General features: G+C 45.2%; 1 protein-coding gene across 1 annotated transcript; it reads right to left on the bottom strand.

Moving 5' to 3' along the window:
- Nucleotides 1–16020: 16020 nt before the first annotated feature.
- LOC134286541 (uncharacterized) lies at nt 16021–16713 on the bottom strand. The gene has a single exon (XM_062848166.1). The coding sequence runs from the start codon at nt 16711–16713 to the stop codon at nt 16021–16023; it is 693 nt and encodes a 230-aa protein (XP_062704150.1).
- Nucleotides 16714–25257: the final 8544 nt, after the last annotated feature.

Below are 25257 nucleotides of genomic sequence, written 5' to 3'. Positions count from 1 at the left end.
GTGACGTTTCATTTCATGTTCAATCTAGTTTTCACTTTGTTATGTTGGCAATGTAGTGAGTGCGTGAGTTACGGGCGTGAGTACCGCGGCTCTCTCCCAGTGTGATTGTGATGGATGCTTGTGTGGTTAGTACACTGAAATAAATAATGTTGTGTTTTGAACTGTTGATAGGCTGTTAAACTGACAATTAGCAAATAATGTTGGATGAACCAGAAAATCGGTTACGATAACAAGATTATTGTTATTCTGAATGTTTTTTTGGCTGACCATATAAAGTAAAATTAACAACACAGTGTTTTTAGAATACCTGTATTTTACTGTTAAATTGTCTGGTAAAAATTACTTTTTTTCTTGTTATTTTGATCATACGCTGTATTTTTATTATGCGACGTTGTTATTTTCACAATATTAATGGTATCCATAACAATAATTTACCTATGAAATTCAACCGACAACATTTTGTAGTCAAAGTAACTAAATTGTGGTTGAGTTTTATTGCAAGTGTTTGTTTGCGCGCAGATCGCCATTTTGTTTCGCCATACGACGAGAAACAGGCAGTAGTATTGTAGATGCCTCATAATATTTTGAAAGAAATGTTATTGATGGCGAATTATTGAAAAGTGTTATAAGAACGTAGTCGGATGTTTATGTCTGATGTGTTCGAATAAATACATGTTTAAATGGAAATGTGTACGTTCAAGTTCTTGGATGGATATCTGAGGTGAGCGTTAACGGATCCATAGTAATGTTGATTTTTGGTGAAAAGTAAATATGATCGTATTTTTTCGGGATTGTATTCTGGAGTAGATCACGATTACGTTTCACTAGTTAAAGATTTTAAAGGAAGTTTGCTCGGTATTCGACTTTATTAGATGAAGTTGAGCGAACATCCTAGTTCTTTGCTCTTCTGAAATAAGCATTATTTCGGATTGTAGTAATTTAGTTGTCTAGTAATATTGTGTATGAATGTTGAGGTTTAGTTGTGTACTTGCCAACATACATTGGGTTCTGTTGATCATTGCTACCGGTTAAGATTCTCAACTCTACGAAAATTTGTTTGGAATATAGTCGATGTCGATGAATTCCAAACAAATTTTCGTAACTTTAGTAAGGGATATTGTAGCATTGTGGCTACTGTGTAAATATAAATTTGTTGTTCTTAAGCGAACTGTACATAAATGTAAATATTACTATTGTTATGGAATGGATTTTGTTGTATTATATGGTTTTAGTAATAAATTAAATATTCACTCAGGAAGTTCACTAGACTATTCAAATAAATAGATTAAAAAGGAAACCAATTCAACACCTACTAAATAGTTCACAGGTGCATACATAATTAAAACTTGCATACAAGCCGTTCATCCAGAAAATGAACACCACCGAACTTCATAGCTCTACTCCGAACTTATACGGGAATTCAGTTACGAATGATGAAGTGATAGCTCGATCCGAAGGATTATGAAGGAAGGAGATGGTATCATCCATTCGTAGATATTATAGAATTTGAAGATCGGGTTCATAAGGTCGTTGTCCTTTTAAAAGGTTCAACAACCTCCGATCACGAATACGACAATTACTCGCGACCTATCTGAGGCGCTCTAGAACCACACTCGATTTTCAACCGAGACCGTGGGAAGATCCGGGAGTGCGAGTTTAAATTAAATCTTAGTGTCGCGAACCTGGTTGTGGCTAAGCATTCAGCTAGAAGAGTTGTGCGGTTCCAATAGTCCGTGTGCGAGTGGGGAAAGAAATCAAGCCGTTCGACGGCTTTTTGTTTCAAGTTCCGAACGTACCAGCATCGCGCAAAGGACCGCATCACCCGAACCCCTCGACCACCGAATCCATTGTTATACGGCATCTCGTTGAAATTTCTCCGGTTGCGGGAAACCGCTACTCGGAAAGGGACCGCATCGTCACCATTGCGTCCGGGCCTGTAGAAGCACCGTCGCCGTTATACCTGACGAACCGCTTCCGGCCATATTGCACGTCGACCAGCGGCGTCAAGCGAACGCCATTTTGATATCCGGCGAACTACGATCACCAGCCGGTCAACACGACGAGTACGCTTCGGTCGTAATCCCGCAAACGCCGCACCGAATTAGTGGTACTGTCGCAATATCGCATCGCATCGTCTGGGCAGCTTCGGTAAAGCAGAACTGGAGTACGGTAAGGCAGAGGAATCCACGGTACCGTGAGTAGCCACTTTTATTAATGCGCATGATAATTTGAGACACACATACTAGGGAAGCTATATTTAGAATCCACCGCACACGTTAGGTAGCTTAGAGATAAGAAGAAGAAGAAGGAAAGGAATCTGAAAATGTCCTAGGGTTAATAAAGTGAATTTGACTAATTGAAATACATCATGAACTGATTACACCATCTCTAATAAATGTTTTGCTAGCTACCATGTGTGTCATGATTTCTAGGGACTAAAGATTTCTCACGTCGTTCGATTAGTCATATTTTTTGTTGTCTTTCTGCTGTATCATTTTTACTCCTAGTTGGACTGCTAGGGAAATCAGTCCCTCCGTTTCCGTTCTTCTAGCGAAAAGGGAGATTTGTGAGAGTGAGTTCTGCCAGTGATGAAAACTCGCGAGTTACTGTGACTAATCGAACGACGATCTTCAACTGTTATAATTCTATCTATGGTGGTGCCTCTTTACGCGAGTAGCGGAAGTACTTTATAATACCGTTCAGCTCCGCTAGTTCATACTTCATTTCCCTAACTGAATTCTTACCAGAAACCTGCCCTGAGGTTAGGATTTCTTGCCGGGCACAGTAACAGACAAGTGGTCCTCTACGGAGGTGGCGCTTAAGCCACTTGTTGGAAAATTCCAGGGTTAAAGGTCGTAAGAATCTAATCAAATAGCTGATGCTACAACATAAAAAGAATCGATGGCGACTAAACGCACCCCACCTCAAAATATCAACAACGTAATGAAGCGTCCAAGAACAACAGATGCTGATGGCGAAGGGGTTCCGCTCACTCTGGATTCTGCTGTGCGAATGCTGATGACACAATTCACCGAGACCAAATCACTAATAGATGAAATGCGTACCGAACTAAACCACAAGATTGACGCCGTAAAAACAGAACTCGAGGGAAAACTGACTGTGGTCTCGAACGATATCAACTCTCTTAAAGCAGAATGTGCTACCAAATTCCAAACCAGCAGTGAGATGATCAACGTTCTGAACATTAGGGTGGACGAAATTTCGTCAACAATGGACAATTTGGGTACCAGAAACGAACTTATACTAAGTGAAATCCCATATCTGAAAGGTGAGGACCTTCTGAAGCACTTCAAAGCTATATGTATGCAGCTCGAAATGGATGAGGGTTCGGTACCATCGGTGGTCTCAAATCCGGTGTCCTGAATGATGGTGATAACAGCTTAGTCCTGGTGCAGTTTTCGCTAAGAAACCATCGAGATGACTTCTACAGCGCATACCTCCGGAAACGTGATCTGCAGTTGAGTCATCTAGGCAGAGATGGCATGCTCCTCAGTGCGAAACGTGAGAAGAGAAAACATACACTCTACACACGACTTTCAACGAGAGCGAGGGTGAACTACGCAACTTTTTTCATACACAAACCAGCCGCTCACTCTCTGGCATCCATCAGCGACACACTCAAAATGAGTGCTCAAACAAATGTTAGAACAAACATGTTTTTCCAGTTTCTGCGTGCACATTTTGTGCATGCACAAAATGTGCACACAGAATTCGTGTTGAGAGCGCACGCAGTCGTGCTTCCAGTGCAATACTGTGTGTACCACAGGAATATGAAAGTACTCAGCTGTTTTTTTCGGCAAAGTATTTTGGAAATCCAAGGGCTTACAGTTGATGGGCCATAAATATAAACATAAATATAAATATAAACATAAATCACAGACAAATAGATGTGACACTAACAAAATTTCAATCTCATATATCTCATGATCCAGATTACTTAGAGAGTTGGTTTCTTCGGCAAAGTTGTTTGGCTGGTCAAGGACTAACCGATAATAAGACTTAAGATTCAAAATTCAACCGCTAGGCGGTGCTAGTGAGCTAACAAATTTTGTTTTTCATAAATATCAGGAAAATTTATAAGAAATTGCAACTAGCGCCGCCTAGCTGCAGAAACTTGAACCATACGGTAACTATTCCGAAAGCCCTTGATCTACCAAACAATATTGCCGAAGACATCATCTGTGTCTTCCAGTGCAATAGGACACGTTCGGTGAAGTACTAGATTTGTAGTAATGAGCTGAATTTTAGTATGGTGAGAAGGTCCATTCTTCGTTTCTGCAATAAAATGGTACAAACAGCGTGGGTATTATGATTCCTTGCCTAATTTGATGCTGTTTGAGCAAAACTTTGGGCAACAGTGTTTTTGTTTTCTCCTTTTCTTGCAACATAAACAACATAGTTATCCAAAGTTTTGCTCAAACAGCATCAAATTAAGCAAGGAATCATGATACCCACGCTTTTTGCACCATTTCATTGCAGAAACGGAGAATTAGCCTTCTCACCATACTAAAATTCAGCTCATTACTACAAATCTAGTACTACATCGAACGTGCCCCATAAGGCAATCCATGACGACTTTTCGCGATGGGGGTGACAGCCAAAAATGTAAACACAGTGTGAGTACTACTTAACAAAGTTTCGTCAAGTGTCGTCGGTGCTTAACAAATTCCTTTGTGTTCAACTGTCACCCCGATCATCGGATGTCAAAAATACATGGTGAACAAAAAAAATCAGCTGATCGCATCTGTCTCATGGATTGCCTTATACTGTGTGTACCACAGGAATATGAAAGTACTCAGATGTTTTTTTCGGCAAAGTATTTTGGAAATCCAAGGGCTTACAGTTGATGGGCCATAAATATAAACATAAATATAAATATAAAGATAAACATAAATCACAGACAAATAGATGTGACACTAACAAAATTTCAATCTCATATATCTCATGATCCTGATTACTTAGAGAGTTGGTTTCTTCGGCGAAGTTGTTTGGCTGGTCAAGGGCTAACCGATAATAAGACTTAAGATTCAAAATTCAACCGCTAGGCGGTGCTAGTGAGCTAACAAATTTTGTTTTTCATAAATATCAGGAAAATTTGTAAGAAATTTCAACTAGCGCCGCCTAGCTGCAGAAACTTGAACCAAACGGTAATTATTCTGAAAGCCCTTGATCTACCAAACAATATTGCCGAAGACACCATCTTTCTACAAAACGAGGATGCTGAGATATGCGAAATTTAAAATTTGATTGCTCTCTAGCGCCGCCTAGCGGTGGAATTTTGAACATTAAGTCTTATTATCGGTTAGTTCTTGACCAGCCAAACAACTTTGCCGAAGACACCAACTCTCTAAGTAATCAGGATCATGAGATTGAAATTTCGTTAGTGTCACATCTACTTGTCTGTGATTTATGTGATATCCTAGACAAGCAGATGCAACAGAAGTTAAGTGATTCGTAGCAAGCTGTGGTGGCGTACGGACGTGTTTTTGCTGCACTTGACGTTTTCATATCGGCTCTCGTTTCAGATTGTTGAACGGCCTTTCTGAAGATTTCGATTGCGTTAAATTTAATTTCATTTCAATTTTACAAAATGGTGTTCCTGTTTAAAAAACCCAGTGCCTGTTCGCGTGTGCAAAAAAGTGTTTGTGGTTCCGGGCTCCTGTATTAGTAGCACTGATGCACAGTGGGATCATTCTGAAAAAAGACGATCAAAACCTCTAAGAGCCGTTAGATGACATTTTAGCATATAGATGTCTTTGGAAGATGTGTTCAGAAATATCGTCTCTATTTTTATGCATATTCACTGTATGGTAAAACTGTAGGGTGAACCCGAGCAAAAAAATATTTTTTCAAAATATTTTTTTAGAGGGTAGCTGTCTTCAGCAAAGTTGTAGAACAAGTGATTTCAAGTATCTTTGCTGAAGACACCATATAGTTTGGACTTCATTTTTTGGGAGAAAATATGAAAGTTTAAAAAACAACCTCAAAATCAGTTTTTTGAACTTTTCCATGATTATATCGTAAAATTTCAAAGTGATATGTTCTACAAGTTTGTAGATACTACTGGAATACACTATCTTGCCGAAGACACCAACTCTGTAAAATTGAAAATTGCTCCAGTAAACCGATTTTTTTTGAAAATTTTTCACTATTTTCACTATTGAATATTTTTTGAATAGGCACTTTTTGGCAGCCGTGCTATCAAAATTTCAATGCTTTATCATATCCATAATAGGCCAAAAGTGACTTAATAATCGGGTCTGATAAGGCACTTTGATTTCTGATGCTATTTCAATAGGCATTTTTCAATGAAAATATTCACAAATTTCATACAAATCAATTAATACAAACTGAAAACTCACGAAAACTTTTCGACATTAATATTTGTTAATCCAAATAGTATTCTTGTTGAAATAGTCTACATTTCTAACACTGTGGTTGACTTTACATTGAATACCCGACAAAAAATATCGTTTTTTTAATTTTTAGATGATTTAAAAACTCACTATTGAATATTTTTTGAGTAGGCACTTTTTGGCAGCCGTGCTGTCAAAATTTCTATGGTTCATTATGTCCAGGATAGACCAAAATTGACTTAACAATCGGGTCTGATAAGGCACTTTGATATCTGAAGCTATTTTAGTAGTCGAATAGTAGACTTTCGTTTCCATTGTTTTTCTCGAATATTTTACATTTTTAACACATTAAATGACAAGTAGACAACGTTCTCCGCGTTGTCCGCCTAGATTCGTAATGTCGGGGTACGAAAGAAAAATCAGTTTTCATTGACGTCGTTTTACGATTTTTTTAGTTACTTTCTTTTTTGTTTGAAATTTTTTCAGATTCAGATTTTTTTTTCGATAATGATGTCACCTATCGAACTGCGTCCTGTCTCAAAAATACCTTCACTAAGGGGCAATTTCTTCACCCTGGCTTAAACGTTAAGCCAGGTTTAACTGTATGGGTAAGCCTGGCTTACCGGTTAAGCCGAGGTGAAGAAATCGGCCCTAAAAATCATTCCTAAGACAGTTTAAGCTAGCTGCTAGACTAAATGTCGCGTTCAGTTCATTTTTGTGTGGAATGGACTAAAAACTTCTGCTTCCCAGTGAAGTGGAGACGCGCGATAGGATTTTCTTTTTAGCTTGTTTTCGCGTGAAAAAGTGCTCAACCCCTTAGGGACCATCCATAAATTACGTCACGCAAAAAAATCGTTTCCAATAAGCTTCATAAATGTCAGCAAAAAGCAAAGCAAAAAAAGTTGAGATCAGAATCGCGCTACAATATTCGTTGGTCAGTCGGTTTTCTCGATAGGGCAATGGAAGTGCGAGTGAAAAATCCGGGTTCAGAATCGCGCTACAATATTCGTTGGTCAGTCGGTTTTCTCGATAGGGCGATGGAAGTGCGAGTGAAAAATCCGGGATCAGAATCGCGCTACAATATTCGTTGGTCAGTCGGTTTTCTCGGTAGGTCAATGGAAGTGCGAGTGAAAAATCCGGGTTCAGAATCGCGCTACAATATTCGTTGGTCAGTCGGTTTTCTCGATAGGGCAATGGAAGTGCGAGTGAAAAATCCGGGATCAGAATCGCGCTACAATATTCGTTGGTCAGTCGGTTTCCACGGTAGGGCGATGGAAGTGCGAGTGAAAAATCCGGGTTCAGAATCGCGCTACAATATTCGTTGGTCAGTCGGTTTTCTCGATAGGGCGATGGAAGTGCGAGTGAAAAATCCGGGATCAGAATCGCGCTACAATATTCGTTGGTCAGTCGGTTTCCACGGTAGGGCGATGGAAGTGCGAGTGAAAAATCCGGGTTCAGAATCGCGCTACAATATTCGTTGGTCAGTCGGTTTTCTCGATAGGGCAATGGAAGTGCGAGTGAAAAATCCGGGATCAGAATCGCGCTACAATATTCGTTGATCAGTCGATTTTCTCGGTAGAGCCATGCAAGCGCGAGTGTGGAATGCGGAATCAGATTAGCTTGAGAATTTTCGAATGGCAGACAATTTTCAGGTAAGAGTGATGGGGGTGCGAGTGAAAAATCCGGGATCAGAATCGCGCTACAATATTCGTTGGTCAGTCGGTTTTCTCGGTAGGGCGATGGAAGTGCGAGTGAAAAATCCGGGTTCAGAATCGCGCTACAATAATCGTAGATCAGTCGGTTTACACGGTAGGGCGATGGAAACGCGAGCACGAAATCCGGGATCAGTGGTCATCGTGATCAAATAAATCATAATCGTGATGAAGACCGCGACGTGTATTTCCATATAACTAGTGGATCATATCACCTAACAGAGGTGGCTCCTAGATCCACACCTTACCCTACCCTACTAACCACCATTCCTTCCCGTGACAACTGTGGGGATGCTGTGGATTCCACGGTTTCTAGTAGCAACGGTTGTCGAACTAACATTCCTTCCCTTTCCTGATGACCATAAGGACGTGGCCAGCGCCGTTATTGACTTTAAATAGCTGAACTCTCGAATTGTGCACATTGAGAATGGTTAGCTAGTCCCAAGCTTTCACATTCATTGGCTCTCTTTTTTTTTTTTTCCTTTTAAACCATAGGGGGATAAATCTGCTCATCAGACACCCTAACAGGAAGGTTAGGGTAGTGTGGGGATGAGGCCGTCTTCTACAATGCCGGTAGAAGCCAGGACTACTCTCTCCTCGATCCACTAAAACACATTCCTATGGTCGCCAAACCCTACGTCTCTCCGGAACCACCAAGAAGGTATTGCTACAGAGTGGGGCTAGTGCAATCGCACCCTCAAGGTTAGCTGCCGTAGCCTAGCAGCAACGAACATCGATGACTCGCTTTGGAGAGTCCATCACGGTAGCCTGCTGGCGCTTAGCCAGTTTCCCGAGTGGTCCTCGCCACTCCCTTTGTCCTCGGAAGGCGGGCAGGGTCAACCCCGCCCGCGCCCTACTGCTGAGCGGACATCAAGAACTGATGCCCACATGCAACCCGATCTGACCTGCTGAAGGCAAGGGTATCACTACCCTTCAGGCCTTATCAGATGCATCCGTAGGTTGCAGACAGCAGGGTCTCACCTACCCCGACCCTTGCCGGGGACCCCTTTCCAACCGCGGGCTCAGATCCAACCCAGTAGACTGACGCCACGACAGCACCGCTACCGGGACTTCCTCTCCGCGGCCACTTAATCGCTGTAAGGGTCGATCTCGACCGCAGGGCACCGGTATGACCTACGAAGCCGACTTCGAACCCCTGGACCACCTCTTGTACTGCATCTGGACTAGCCATTCTCCGAGTCCACGCGCCACCTCCTTTGTAGCTCCCAGACGATATGGGTGATAGCCGTTGAAACGGCATTCCAGCTAATCTCATCCCTACACATTCTCTGGACCAAGTTGTCCGGAGTTGTGTCCTCCCCGCATGTGGCAAGCATGCGGTCACGCATTGTGCGAAAACGCGGGCACACGAACAAAACGTGTTCCGCCGTTTCCTCTAAACCATTGCACACTGGGCATTCGGGAGAATCCGCATGCCCGAAACGGTGTAGATACTGTCGGAAGCAACCATGACCTGTAAGGACCTGTGTCAGGTGGAATGAAACTTCCCCATGGCGCCTATTCATCCAACTATCTACCCTCGGTATCAACCTATGGGTCCACCTTCCTTTGGTGGAACTGTCCCACGCGTGCTGCCATTTGACCATAGAGGCCATCCTGACAGTCTTGCGTATGCCTCTTGTGCCGCGCATTTCGAAGCACTCCATGTCCTCACTGATAAGAATGCTGATAGGCACCATACCAGTAATGACACAGAGAGCGTCGTGTGACACGGTACGGTACGCGCTTGCAACCCTCAGACACATAAGCCTGTAAGTACTTTCCAGCTTCCGTCGGTAGCATTCAGTACTTAGCGCGGTACCCCACGCCGGGCCGCCATACCTAAGTATGGACGTAGCAACACTAGCCAGAAGCTTGCGCTTACTGGCGTACACCGCTGAGCTATTGGACATCATCCGGGACAGTGCCGCAATAGCTGTGGAGGCTCTTTTACAGGCATAATCGACGTGGCTACCGAAGGTAAGCTTATCGTCGATCATCACGCCCAAGTGCTTGACAGAGCGCTTCGACAGGATAGTGCATTCTCCTACACTGATCTCCGTCTGCTGCGCCGACTGCATGTTGTTAACAACCGTCACCTCTGTCTTGTGGTGAGCCAGCTCCAGTTTTCTGGACCGCATCCACGCCTCCACAACCTTGATCGAGTGGTCGGTAGTCAACTTCACCTCCTCGATCGTTTCACCGTAGACTTCGAGCGTAATATCGTCGGCAAATCCGACAATCACCACTCCCACTGGGTACTCTAACCTCAACACCTCGTCGTACATGGCATTCCATAACACCGGACCTAGGATGGAACCTTGCGGGACTCCTGAGGTTATGTGAAAGCACTTCCGACCCACCTCCGTGTCGTATACTAGTACGCGATTCTGGAAGTAGCTTCCGAGAATCTTGTACAAGTACTCCGGTATCCCCAGACGCAAGAGCGCATCGGCAATAGCAGCCCAACCAAAGACCCAATTAAGACCTCCAACTCCCATACAATCCATCGAAATTTTAGGGCTCATGAAGTACTAGAACAATAAAGAACCTAACCTTCTTTTTGAACAACCTTATGCTTTGCTCTGAACTAGAAATCTAGAACCCCGGTGTTGTTGCTAGGAGAAAATTGCTTGTTGTTTACTCAATAACAAACAAGCAGAATGTATTGCTTGGTGAATAGCAATGATGGTAGGTATTTCATGGATGAATTTTCACATAAAACTAACGTTTTTTTCATTTTAGAAGTTTTCCAATCCAGAAGACCCAATGGTAGACATATGCTCCAAAGGACCAGACTTCTAAGCATTTACAAAAACATCCATCGGAATCATCCGGACCTCTAAATGTGGCCAATCTCCCATTCAGCTCTGAAAAAAGCTGACTGGAAGTAGTTATTGAGAAGCGGAAGGCACCGTGCAATTCGGTTACCGGTATAACAGCTTCCGGGGTGGGTACAGAAGGCCTTTTGCTCCCGTTTCCCAGGACGTTTTAAATATTTGGTTACATACCTATTTTCATCAGAATGTGTAGATCAATTATGAATAAAGAATTAAGACGGGACTGAACTAGTTTATATATTTCAAAATCTGCAGCACCAACCCGAGCGTCGACTCGCGAGAGATCTAGAAGCATCTCCAAATAAAAGCATTGGGTTACATATCGCGAAACAATTTCACCAGGGTCCAGTACAATTCGTCGGGCACATGACTATGGAAAAATTTGGATACAACAACCCCAGACGGGTGCAAAAATGATTCTCTGGCCTTTATCATAATTTCAATCGTCAGATCGTCGGATGGCAAAATAATTCTCTCGCATCACATCATTCTGCTCACTTCCGTTTGTGTCATCCACACTGCAACATAGCCTACTACAGAAAAATGTCGAAAAAATACTAGTTGCAAGCTGTTGCAAGGTAAGTCTAAAAAAGGTGAACTTCGATGTGTCAAATTTGGGGACCGGGGACCGAATGAAGTACTAGAAGTGGTCCCTGGTTTGAACCCAAGTGCGACGTCTTTATTGGGTCTTTGGCCCAACTGGCGCTATTAAATGCATTCCTTACATCCAGAGTCACTACCCCGCAGAAGCGAATTCCCCTCCTCTTAGGCTCGAGTGCTTTCTCGGCGGTTTTTGTAACCGACAAGATAGCGTCTACGGTGGACCTCCCCTTCCGGAAGCCATACTGGTTGCTCGAGAGACCATTTACGCCCTCAGTGAACTTCAACATTCTATTGAGGATGATCTTTTCGAGCACCTTCCACGCCGTGTCAAACAAGCATATTGGTCTATATGCCGACGGGTCTCCGGGTGGTTTCCCCGCCTTTGGCAATAGTACCAGGCTCTGCCTCTTCCAAGCTTCTGGGAAAACTCCCTCGTCCAGGCATTTCTGCATAGCAGACCTGAACATCTCGGGAGCTTCTGCAATAGCTACTTTTAAGGCCAGGTTCGGAACTTCGTCCGGACCTGGGGCCTTACCTACGCTAAGGGACTTAGCTATCCCCGCAAGTTCCACATCGGTGACCCTTTCCTCATCGCCAGCCCCAGTCCCCGGCTGTCCTACGAAAGGAGGTCAAGGACTAGGATCATGACGCGGAAAAAGTCCTCCAATAATCCCCTCCAACATCTCTGGAGATTGCTCTGTAGGAGCCATCACACCTCTCGTCTTGGCCATAACAATCCTGTAGGCATCACCCCACGGGTTCGTATTGGCACTCTGACAGAGACCCTCAAAGCAGGCCTTTTTGCTTGCTCTTATCTCGGTCTTGAGCGCGGCTTTTGCAGCGGCGAACACCACCCGCCGTTCGTTTCGCTCTTCCTCTGATCGTGCTCGCTGCATCCGCCGCCTAGCCCGTAGGCAGGCGCGGCGCAGGTCCGCAATCGCGTCGGTCCACCAGTAAGCCGGTGGCCTCCCATTTCTAGGGTGGACTCGCCTAGGCATGGTCGCATCACACGCACGTGAGAGCACCGCTACCAGCTCGTCGCCGTCTAAACCGAGTAAGTTTCGCTCACGGCGGAGTGCTTCCCTAAATACCTCTTCGTCGAAGTATGATGTCTTCCACCTACGAGGACTTGGCCTTGGCCTAGCCGCCTCTTCTTCTATCCGCTGTCTGCTGTTGTTGTAGTCGATACTGTAGCGAACCGCCAGGAGGTCGCTGTGAGTGTAGCCATCATCTACTCTCCAGTTCGGACTACTTGTTAGGCCAGGACTACAAAAGGTCACGTCAATAATTGACTCCGCTCCATTTCGACTATAGGTACTCTTGGTACCGACGTTAGCCAAGTCGACATCTAAGATGGCCAGTGTTTCTAGCAGGATCTGACCCCGCTGGTTCGTGAAACGGCTTCCCCATTCCACAGCCCAGGCATTAAAGTCACCCGCTATTACCACCGGCTTTCGCCCTGTTAGCACGGTCGTTAAGCGGTCCAGCATTTGCGTGAACCGCTCGATCGGCCACCGCGGAGGCGCATAACAGCTACAGAAGAAGACCCCGTTTACTTTGGCGACCACGAAGCCCTCATAGGTAGTAGACACCAACTCCTGCACGGGGTATTTACCCGTCGTCCAATCGCCGCCATTTTCCTGGTCCCATCCAAGGCCCAGTTGCCGTTGCCGGCGGGTACTCGGTATGGGTCCGAAATTATGGCGATATCCGTCTCCCACTCAGAAACCGCCTGACAAAGCAGTTGCTGAGCCGCATCACAGTGGTTCAGGTTCAGCTGCGTTACCTGCACTGTGATTTGTTGCTCACTGCGGCTTTCTTAAAGGCCGGGCACCCTGGACCACCCATCGCATGTTTGTTTTTCGAGGTTTTCCCGGTACAGATCATGCATATGGGCGGACTCGTGCAGCTTTGGGCCTTATGACCTTCAGCGCCGCATCGCCTACACAGTTTGCGCCTATCGGGGCCTTTGCAGTCCCACGACTTGTGTCCTGGTTCCAGACACCTGAAGCAAACCTCAGGTGGCTCGTGGAATGTCAGGTGACATACACACCAGCCCACCTTAATACTCCCTACTTTAACGGACTTTTTAACATCCGCCACAGGTAGCTGAACCAAAGCTATCTGTGTCCCTGCTGGCCCTCTCCGTAGCTTAACGGCTGTGGCGGTCACCTGCACATCGCACTGTTGCCACAGTGCCGTGACGAGCTCTTCCACTTCGGTGATCTCGTCAATGTCTTTGACCTTCAGAGTCGCCTCATGTGTCGGAGCCCTCACCTGCACACCTTCGCCAAGGACCTTTTCTGCCAGCCTTTTGTAGGCGGCGCCCTTGTGCTCCTTCTGGCGCTTCAGCTCCAGGATCATCTCGCCCGTACGAGTACGTCTAATACTGCGTACGTCGGCTCCAAGACCCTCAAGCTTGGCGTCGCTTCGCATCGTCTTCAAGACGTCCGAGTACTTGGACTGTTCCGTCTTGATGACGATAGCGTCGCCTTTCTCACGCCTGGCAACTGCCTTCCTACGTCTTGGTTTGGCGTCCTGTACTTCTACCTGCGGATTCACCTTCTTCTTCTTCTTCCGCTCTACCTTTGTCCAAGGAGGGTCTTCTCCTTGGATCGCCCTGCTCTGTGGCTGCTGAGGGCCCACCATTGGTCGCAACCCCTTGTTCCCATCATTCCGGGACGGGCCAGCCTTTTCAGGCCCACCCTTCCCAGCTTTCCGGGAACCCTGGCTGGGGTCCGACTTTCCAGCGTTACCACCGGCTTTCGGGGTTATTATACGCCTGGCCTTGCGGGCGCCGCCAGACAGCTCCTCACCTGACGGCTGCCTCGCCCGCTTCTGCGAATGCTTGTCACGTTTGTCACGAGCATTCGCTTCCACACTCCTCGGACTACCTGCGAAGGAGAAGGCCTCTGTTTGTGTAAACTTCGACACATTCTCCTTTGCTGGTTCCGCCGCTGTAGCAGCCAGCAACGCCACCGCGTGCTCCTGCTTGGCCTCATCGACAGACACTCTAAGTCTAAGCAAGGCCGTTTTCAGGTCCTTGCTTATATTCGACTTAGTTGTCGCAAAGTCGATGATTTTGCCAAGCTGGTGCTCAGCAACCTCTAATGCAGGCCGTCCTTTACCAACTTCTTGGCTGATGGCCCTCAGCAGCCACGCTCCGTCCATGACCTCCACCGGCTGGCTTGCCGTGGAGTGGACAGGAGCTCCCACGCTTGAGCTACGTAAGCTACCAGCACCTGACTCCTCGCTTCTCCTTGTCGGAGACCTCATCAACCCACTTCTTGCGAAGGGGTTGATCGCACCACTACTTCCACCTAAGTTATTTGATTTAGAATTTTTGCTCATACTTGTTCCCACGAGTTGCACGAGAAATAATGTCCACCACGCCAGAGCTCTGCATTAACGCGGTAAGGGACAGCATACTGTGGGGGGTGCCCAGGTACCCCACAGGCTCCGTTAAAGATCGAGCATCTTTTTCACCCCCTCGATCACTCATTCCTCGGCACGGATCGCTTGACACCTTGAATTGGGGTTAGTAGTCCTATTCTTAGCCGGCAACTACGCGGCTGACTCGCAAGCGGGGGGGGGTGCGTCAGGCCCCAGGACATCCGTCCCTGCTGCCCCATCATTGGCTCTCTGTGCAACTTCGATTGTTCTGGTCAATCACGGAGTAGCAACTACGATGTGTACGGTTATCTTTGCTTTGCTTTGCAAAAAGCAAAGCAAAAAAAGTTGATGAGCATATAGTCAAAACAGTATTTAGCGATGTTCTCGAACTCTTGTCAAAAAAGTGCACAATTTTTGAATATTATTGGAAGATATAATTTCGAAGATTTCTCTTCCAAACATTAGTCAATAATTTTTTTGTGGAAGTTTTTCCATGCGTTGAACTAGAATATCATACCTACAGAAATTCAGACAAAAGCTTTTGCTAAAGATAACATTTCAGAAGTGATATTCAGTGATTTTAGCCAAAATTCTGCTTGAATTCATGCAGAAATTATCATGGAGATCATACAGGAGCATATTTTGAAGCCAGCATCGCCAATTGTAGCGTTAAATCCACCATAAAAAAAATCTCATTAGTTCCGACAAATTTCTGTTTTACTTAACCCTCCAGTAGTCGCGCTGTTGTATTTTGTACAAAACGTTTAAAAAAGCTCGCTTGTTATATACAGCTTAAGCGCAGTGCTGACGGTGGTAGCCGATCGCGCGAGTTACGGAAGGTTAATGAAAATCCACTACTTTTTATTTCCGAGGATGCCATTACAAGTTTATTCAGATTTTCAACCAATATTTGTTTCGATTAGTTCAGTTCAAAAACATTCATCACTTTATTGTAGAATGACCAGAAACTTCAATGGAAAAGAATGCTTTCTAGTAAAGTCGCATGAATCTTTTTTTTTTTTATTCTTTATTATTGTGTTTTTTTAACTTAATGTTAGTTCAACACACTAAATTAATGAACGAATGAGAGAGCTGTTAAATTAATTCATACAAGTTACAATCGTGGAGAAACTTGAACAGTGTTTTGATGGTATCCGGATCGTCCCGTAGGACTTCTCCAATATTACCAGCGATGTTGTGGAGTTGACGTTGGCCTTCGTAGATGGGACACACGCAAAGGACATGTTCTACTGTGGCTGGGATGTGGCACACTTCACACTCCTTGCGGAACGGTCCACCTCCCATGTTGTGTGATAGAAGTGTGTGCCCGTTTCGCAATCGAGAGATTACTCTCTGGTCTTTGAGCACTGGCAAATCAGTCCATGGTTCAACCGTGTCTTTTATTTTCCGCAGGAAAGCAGTTCTTGATTGGCTCCATAGGTTACCCCAGTACTGACGGCAGCTGGATTTGATCCATCGTTTAAGATCCATGAGCGGGATGCTGTCAGTGTGTCGTTCACGGGCGTGACCGGAGCCAGCGAGACGATCGGCTTTTTCATTACACGGAACACCGCAGTGTCCAGGGATCCAAGTGAACACGGTATCAGCTGGTGCGTTCATAAGTATACCCTGGATCCAGGGGTGTGTCGGTGTATCAGATTGAAGCGCCGATATGACGCTCGCAGAATCGGTCAGAACCAGTATCGGGCGGTCAGATGGCGTGGTAGCAGCGATGAAGGCTGCTGCTGCTTCAGCAGAGAAAACTGAGCACTGTGGGGGAAGACTCATGCTGACCGGCGGGATGTTGCCTGATACACCTATCCCGACTCCAAGATGGGAGAGCGATCCATCAGAAAACCGGTGAGCAAAGTTCGGGTAGGAGACACGCAAAAGTTCAGCGACCGACCTTCGTAGAGCAGCAGAGTTACAGCCGGCGGAGAAACTGTTTTTTTATCCGATTGTCAATTTTCGGCGGTACGGAATGCCAACTCCTGTCTCCAAGCCAGTGGAGCTTTGCAACCGGAGGGAGATCCATGTTGGCTACTGTGTTTAGAGCTCTGTTCCCCACGATGAGAAGAAAGACTCTGTCATCGCTCGTGTTCTTGCTGGAGAAGGTCGCACTCTTGATGCAAAGAGCTGCGAGGATAAATATCTGGAACGGTAGCAGACCAGCCTCTACGCAGGAAGACTCTGCCGGAGTTGAGGGTAGCAGTCCGGAGATCAGTCGAACATATGAACTGTATACGGGACTGAGGACTTGAATTAACCTGTTGATGGCAATGCTGGTAATTTCGAGTCCGTATACGAGCCGACTATCGATGATGGCGTGAGCTACCTGGAAGCGGATTTTCCTATTGTTTGATCTATGCGGACGAGATATGGATTTGATCAGATTTAACCTCGTTCGGCAGGCGGCTTTTACAGCGTCAAAGTGTTGACGAAACGACAGTGTACGGTCCAACAGTACTCCCAAGATGCGGATCGACTTACGAAGTGGAATTACTTGTCCTTCAATTGTTATAGGTGGACCTTTTATTTTATGCCCGAGTGGACAGATGTGACATCTAACACTTTTACTAGCTGAGAGCTGGAAGCCAATGTCAGATGCCCATTTTGCCACTCTTTTCACTGCAGCCTGAGCACGGATCCTTGTCATGGTCGGTGTGGGTCCAACAACGACGATGAGAATATCATCGGCGTAAACAAAGATGTGGATATTGCCCTGTATTGCATCAAATACTCCGTTCATCGCCACGAGAAAGAGCGTCACTGCCAACACAGACCCTTGTGGTACGCCAGTTTCCTCAGCGAAAGAAGACGATTTCGTGTTTCCAACAACTACCCGGAAGGACCGTCCAGAAAGAAAGTTACGAACGAAGTGCAGCGTATGTCCGCCTATGCCCCAGTTTTCTAGTTGCCTTAGAACGAAAGGTGTCCATGTACGATTGAACGCTTTAGAAATATCCAATGAGATGACTTCCGCGTGGTGTCCTTGGTCGGAAGCTTCCTGAAGAACATTGCTGAGTTCGGCAAAGTATGTAGATGTTCCGAAACCTTGACGGAAAGCATGCTGTCGAGGGTCTAGAAGTTCGTTAGCTTCGAGGTATTGTTTAATTCGACGGTTGACCATTCTTTCCATAATCTTTCCGGCACAACAGGTCAGAGAGATTGGACGGTATTTGGATGGGTCACGACTGGGGGTATTTGCCTTGGGAATTGGAACCACTAGGCTTTCTCTCCAGATGTCCGGAAAAGCGTCGTTGAGCCAGATGTTGTTATACAGGTTTAGAAGGGCAAGCTTACCTACGCTCGGTAAGTTTTTCAATAGAGGATATCCTATCTCATCAGGACCTGCTGATTTGCCACTACTGCGTGCAAGGGCAAAGGCCATCTCTCTGGATGAGAATGGCTGGTCCAACGCTGGGTCTGCAGTGTGTGGAGGAACGATGAAGCTTCCTATGGACATTGTGGATGGGTTGACGGCGTTCTTGAAACTACTTTCATATCCATCGATGGCGGAAAGGCTAGAGAAATATTTGCCAAGCTCATTGGCAACATCGTTTGGATCGATCACAACAGAATCCTGCACATGTAGTGTGAGTGGCGTAAATTTCCGTTTCCCGTCTAAGGCATTGATGCGATTCCAGAGCTCTGCTGAGGTTTGTGATGCATTCATGCTTTCGAGGAATTCTTTCCAAGTTGCGTTTTTGGCTTCGAAGATAATTTGCTTGCAATCGTTGTTAAGTGTCCTGTACAATTGTATCGCCGAGTCCCTTTCGGGGTGATCCAATGGAAGGCGTCGAAGTCTACGAAGTGCTTTCCGTCTTGCCTTGACAGCTGCTTTGGTTTCATCAGACCACCAACGTGTAGCTTTACGTCCAGGATTGTAGCTTGTTCGTGGGATGGAGTGCTTGGTGGCTTCGTAGATAGTCGAAGTGAGTTCGGAAATGCTTTCTGGAGAACGATTTCGCAATGATGCTCGGATTCGCGTGTCATAATCCACCCAGTCTGCTTTTTCGTACTTCCATCTAGGTCGCCTAGTTGTTTGTGGAATGGTTGCCCCGGCGGCTAAAGTAATTCGTATGGGGAAGTGGTCGCTTCCATGGAGGTCAGAGCTGGTGCTCCATTGCAGGTTCCGAGCAAAGCAACCGGAAGCCGCTGAAACGTCAATTTGACTGGAGAAATGTCCGTTGTAGAAGGTTGGGGCTCCATCATTGAGGACAAACATATCTTCTGCTTCGAAGACATCAACCAGGTTGGTTCCACGTGCATCCGATCGGGGGGAACCCCAATTTGAATGATGAGCATTAAGGTCTCCAAGAAATATCCGTGGTTCTGGGAGTGCTCGGATGTAGCTTTGAATTTGATTGTGAAGGTTGTCGTTTTTTCCACCTGGCAGGTAGGCGCAAGCTACCGATACAGTAGTAGAACCAATCAGTTGCACAGCAACGATGGGCAAGTCGGTAGGAATGTCGAGGACTCGATGAGGGATTCCTTGACGAATACCGATTGCAGCAGAATGACGGTGATACGATAATCGCTTGACTGTCCATGTGTATTGACCGCCTAGAGTGCGATTCAATTCGACGGCTGAGATGTTGTTTGTTTCCTGGAGTGCAAGCACCCAGGGCCGGCTGTTGTTGACCAATAACTCTAAATCACAAAGGCAAGCTCTGTAACCGTTGAGATTCCACTGCAGAATAAAGTTCACCCGTCTTGGAAGAGTTGGCCTCGGGAAGCTGGAGGAGGACGAGGATGCGGCCACCGAGAGATCTTCACTCGACACAAATCCCGGCGTTGAACCTCCGACTGGGATATTTGAGGTAACTGCTGCAGCTGTACATGCTGAAACTGGAAAATATTTCGCAGTAGCACCCGTGAGAATTGGTGGTTGATTTGGACTGACCTGTGGGACGCATTGCCCCACAGTGCCAGCCGCTGTCGAGGAAACTTTATTTGCTACGCAATCCGAACTGCCGACAACGGCCGGCACCGGGGAGAGGCTTTGCGTAGTTTGTGTGCTGCTGTGTATGCTGGGTATTTGGACCGGTTGATTGGATCGACTTCCGTGAGGATTGATAACTGAGGCAGGACCGTATCGCACTTGGTGGAGCCGATCGTATAGAGCGGCGTCTACTGCCTCCTTTCCAAGTGGCGGAAAGAGGCTCACTGTAGTATTATCCAAGGTAACAGTGTTTTGGAAGTGGCGGCTTGACTGTGACGAGCGATGACTTGCTGTACATGCTGAAACTTGAGAATATTCCGCAGTAGCACCCGTGAGAATTGATGGTTTGTTGGGACTGACCTGTGGGACGCATTGCCCCACAGTACCAGCCGCTGTCGAGGAAATTTTATTTGCTACGCAATCCGAACTGCCGACAACGGCCGGCACCGGGGAGAGGCTTTGCGTAGTTTGTGTGCTGTTGTTTATGCTAGATATGATACCGACTTCCAAAGTCGGTGGCGATGATGACGAAAAAGGAGGATTGATAACTGCGGCAGGACCATATCGGACTAGGTGGGGCCGTCGGTATAAAGCAGCATCTACTACCTCCATTCCTAATGGTGGAAAGAGGCTTACCGTGGTATTATCCAAGGCAACAGTATTTTGGAAGTGGCGGCTTGGCTGTGACGCTGATGAGCAAAGGCTTGCTGCAGATGCTGAAACTGAAAAACATTCCGCAGTAGCACCCGTGGGAATTGATGATTGATTAGGACTGACCTGTGGGACGCATTGCCCCACAGTGCCAGCCGCTGTCGAGGAAACTTTATTTGCTACGCAATCCGAACTGCCGACAACGGCCGGCACCGGGGAAAGGCTTTGCGTAGTTTGTGTGCTGTTGAGAGTGCTGGAAACAGTACCGACTTTCAGAGTCGGAGGCGATGCTGACGAAAAAGTTGTTTTATCCATTTGCGTTTTTTAAATTGAAGTTTGGTTGTCTAGTTGTCTGTGTTCGGTGGGGGTCTTAAAGTTAACGTCACGAGGTTACAGATTGTGTCGGAGCCTTGACGGAGATCGCGAACGATCCCCAGAGCTGGAATTGGAGCGCGTTTGTGATCGGGTCATTCTACCGATGTTTTGGCTGGCAATGCGCTGTGGCGATACCGATTTTCCGCCGCTTGTTTGTGTGGTTCGCTGCTGGCTTTGGTGCATCACGCGTGGTGGAGGGAGATCGTATGCCGTTTCCATAGCCGGTAAGGACACGACTGGATCTGCGAGGTAGTCAACTGGTAGCTGGTAGTCAGACTGCGTCAAGAGAGTCGTTTCATCAATCGATGAAATACTTGCCGCAAGCGAAACGTTCGATCTGGACCGTGTATGCGTTTGTTTCACTTTTTCCGCTTCAGTTAGCTTGCGTTTGGATCGTCTCAACTCGATAAAGCCGTCGTCCGGTTGACTGTGATTAGTGTTTACGTTTTTCACAACGTCAGCCATAGTCAGGCGGTCGTTTACCGATGGCGGTTTCAGCGATTTTGCGTATTCCGAGCAGGTTTGGAAGAAATGTACGTTACGGTGGCAGTGTTTACACGTAGCAGACTGGCCCCTGTAAGTAACCAGCGTCATCTCAGCTTCTACCGTCATATACGATGGGATAGGTTTTAAGAGCTTCATCTGGAGTATCTGGACACCGTTTGGGACCCCGGGGAAGAAATCTTTCCAGGTTTCTTCACGAATCGCAGTGACGACTCCGTATTCCTTCATCCGATTCACGAGTTGTTGATTGTTTATTTTGGGTCGGAGGTCGTGTATCTTAACCTCAATCGTGCCATCTTCCATAGAGATCGGAATTGTGTACAGCTTACCGTCGAATTCCACTTGATGCTTCATGTTGTGTTCTTGGACCATACTTTGTGCAACTTCTGGTGATTCGGTGCCTACGTAAACACGGCCGTTGGTAACTTGGAGATGCTTGATTTGGTGCAGTTCGAAGTTCAATTTTTGGACGATGAAATTCGAGATGTCGATGTACTTGAGCTTGCTTGGTACCGATCGGAAGCTGATGACGAACGTTCGGTCGACTGTTGAAGCCATTTCGCGGCGTGAGTGTGTTCCGTTGGCGGAAAAATAAACTTCGATAATCACGAAACGGACCAAGTCCGTGAGAAATTAGAAAAGAACAGCAGATGATTCTAGTGTTTATCAAAACACGTGTTGACGAAACAAGAGCTGTCAAATGACTGTGAAACATGTAATAGTGTCCAGTCACACGAAGCTTGATTTGCAATTTTTATCACTCCAAATCTTGTTTTTCTCGCTGATTAGATTATCATTTGCCACAAAACATCAAAAATAGTTGAAAATAGTGACTTTTCAACAGAAAAAGTGACTTTAGTTGAAACATCTTGAAAATAGTGACTTTTTAGTGACTGACCCTGGAATAGTGACCAAGTCACTAAATAGTGACTCGCTACCAGGACTGCCTATGCCACACTTTTTGTATGAGACCTCTGAATTTTTTTATGGGTTGTCAAAGCCACCTCTTCCCCCCCCTTAAAGCATTTAGTAATTTATGGAAGTTCCCTTTAACACTGTTAATATTCCCTGAAAATGACGCGAATGTGAGAACGATTTCAACGGGGATTTTTTTGCGTGTGCATCGTTATCGCAAAACAAAACAAGAATCGGTCCGGTAATTGTAGCAATTTGTTTACCAAAACAAAATCTCTAATACATCTTCCCTTCCCATGTCCAAGCTCCTAGTGATTTCTCGTAGTAACGCAGAGAATTCCTCGGTTATTGGCCTAAGCGAGATTCACGTCATCACTTCCTTCCCTATCCTCAATTGACCTGCATTCGGACGCGGCCGGTGCTGGTATTGCTTATTGAAAAGTATTGGGATTCCAGCATTTACACAATGAGGAGAATGCTAGTCCCAAGCATCATCTTTTGGTTCATTGTGTAAATGCAGTTGTCTTTGCAATAACAGAGGAGCAACCGCGGGCGGTCAATCATGCTCATGCTCATGCTCTATCCTAGACAAGCAGATGCAACACTGACAAAATTTCTATCCCATATGTCTCAGGATTCTGATTAGGGTGCCTGTACCAGTTATCGCACTACCTAAGAAAAACTATTTCTACAAAAATAAGAAGAAGACCGACGAATGTCATCGATATGTCAAATGACTGATTAGTATTCATACTTGACAGGAAAAATATAAAAACGGAGCTAAAACGGTTTTTAGTATTTATTACGGCGTGTGCTAATGATAGGAACCCTGTACCAGATATGGACATATTTGTTTAATTGGGTTCCACTTCGCACTATTTACATGCATTCCTTATGGGATTTGCCATAACTGGTACACTATGGCGAAATAGGGTGCAAGGTGGCCGAAAAGTTAAGGAAAATGATTTATTTCTCTCATAATTTGAGCAAACTGTGAAGTTTGAATGATTGCAATCATCTTTTGTGATCGTGATCTATTGTTCACGAATTTTTTCTTGTTGATTTACATCTTTAAAGGATGAAAATCAACTATGGCGAATTTGAGGTACTATAGCCATAACTGGTACACTTAGCCAGAGTTGGTTTCTTTGGCAAAGTTGTTCAGCTAGTCAAGGGCTTTCAGAATATGGGCCGTATGATTCGTGATTTCACCGCTAGGCGGCGCTAGATAGCGTAGAAATTTTACATTTCACATATCTCAGCATTCTGATTCTTTAGAAAGATGGTGTCTTTGGCAAAATTGTTTGGTAGATCAAGGGCTTTCCGAATAATTATCGTTTGGTTCGAGTTTTTGCAGCTAGGCGGCGCTAGTTGAATTTTTTTTTGCAAATTTTCCTTATATATATGAAAAACAAAATTTGTTAGCTCACTAGCACTGAATGTTGGTGGAATTTGGAACCAAAATATACATCAACTGTAAGTCCTTGACCAGCTTAAGACGTCTGTATGTCTCTGATATCACAGGATTTGATACCCCTTAGCGGGCTTTGGGCTCACTGGCATGTTTTCGGTTCACCAAATGCTCAAACAACATTGACCCCTTTGAACACACTGCGTGTGCACTGGGTTCTGTTTTTTTTTCTGCGTGTGCGCAGAAATTGCGCACAGGGATTATGACTTGTGGGTTCTCATTGTTCTCACGCAGCACTCTAATCATCCGCACAAAAATTCTGCGTGAGAGAAATTATGTACGTTATGTACATTGTGCGTTTTTTTTCTCTTTCTCTTTTGTAAGGTAAATAAAACTGAGAAGTTCAGTGAAAGATGAGCGTAAATGGACACAGTTTATGCGTGACATGCCATCCCTGCATCTAGGAATCAATTCTGCGCAGCGTGTGTACAGTCATTGCACAATTATGGGTCACTCTGTCACAATTATTAGTCAGACAGTTCACCATGCAATTCAAATGGAATTGACCCATAATTGTGGGTGACCCATGATTGTGCTATGACTGTACGTGAACGAAAACCTTACGGTGGAGGCGCGAAAGCTGAAGATTGCAGCGGTGCGTTTGAAGAAAGCGGGCAGGCTTGCCTCTGTATACACTAAGCACGGAATCGTCATCGTGAGACCAACTGCCACTGCCCAGCCCGTCGCTATACGCTCAGAGGAACAACTTAACCAATTTTTATAGTCGTATTTTGTATACGACGAATTTCGCGCCAACCCTTCTATGGGGCTGGCAGCACCCTCTCAGAATCGAACGGAACTTTGCGGGCAGAAACAATAGATCTTTCTAAGCAACTTTGCATATATTGTTTTTCGAAATTTGTCAAGAGTAACATTTAAAGAGGGCCTAATTTTTTTTCATAGATTTTTTCAAATCAATGTAACTCAAAAATGACAAGACCTATAAAAAAGTGTTGTATGGCGGACTATCGTGAAATTTCATGAAGTTTTTTAAAATATCTAAAAAATACAAAATTAATTCCTACACTGAAAAACAAAGGTTTTAAAATTTTAAATCGATGTTACAAAAAACCCTATGTTTTTAAATCGATGATTTTTTTTTCTGGAGAAAGGTATTTCAATTACCTACAATTTCTCCAAACAATGTTGCTGTGACATATTTAAGGGAAAAAAGTTTTTCTAACAAAAACTTTTTTCATGTCTTCATTGAGTGAATATTTTTCATCGTGTTTCGTGCCAACATGGCCATATATAGAATCAGTAGCCTCTCATCAACCAATGAAATTTTATGGATGTTTAAAAAATTGTTTAAAAGCAATTTTGCATAATCTAACATTTATCTAGACTACCATTTGAAAAGGGCGTATTAGGGTGGCCCACACTTAAATGAAAAACATAAAATTCGAAAAATGACAAGTCTCCTGTATCGACTGTTTTGGACTCCCAGGAGCTACGTTCAGCATTTGAGCGA

Source organism: Aedes albopictus, chromosome 2, assembly GCF_035046485.1.
Source record: "Aedes albopictus strain Foshan chromosome 2, AalbF5, whole genome shotgun sequence".
NCBI lineage: Eukaryota > Metazoa > Arthropoda > Insecta > Diptera > Culicidae > Aedes > Aedes albopictus.
This window is presented reverse-complemented; position numbering and strand designations above follow the sequence as displayed.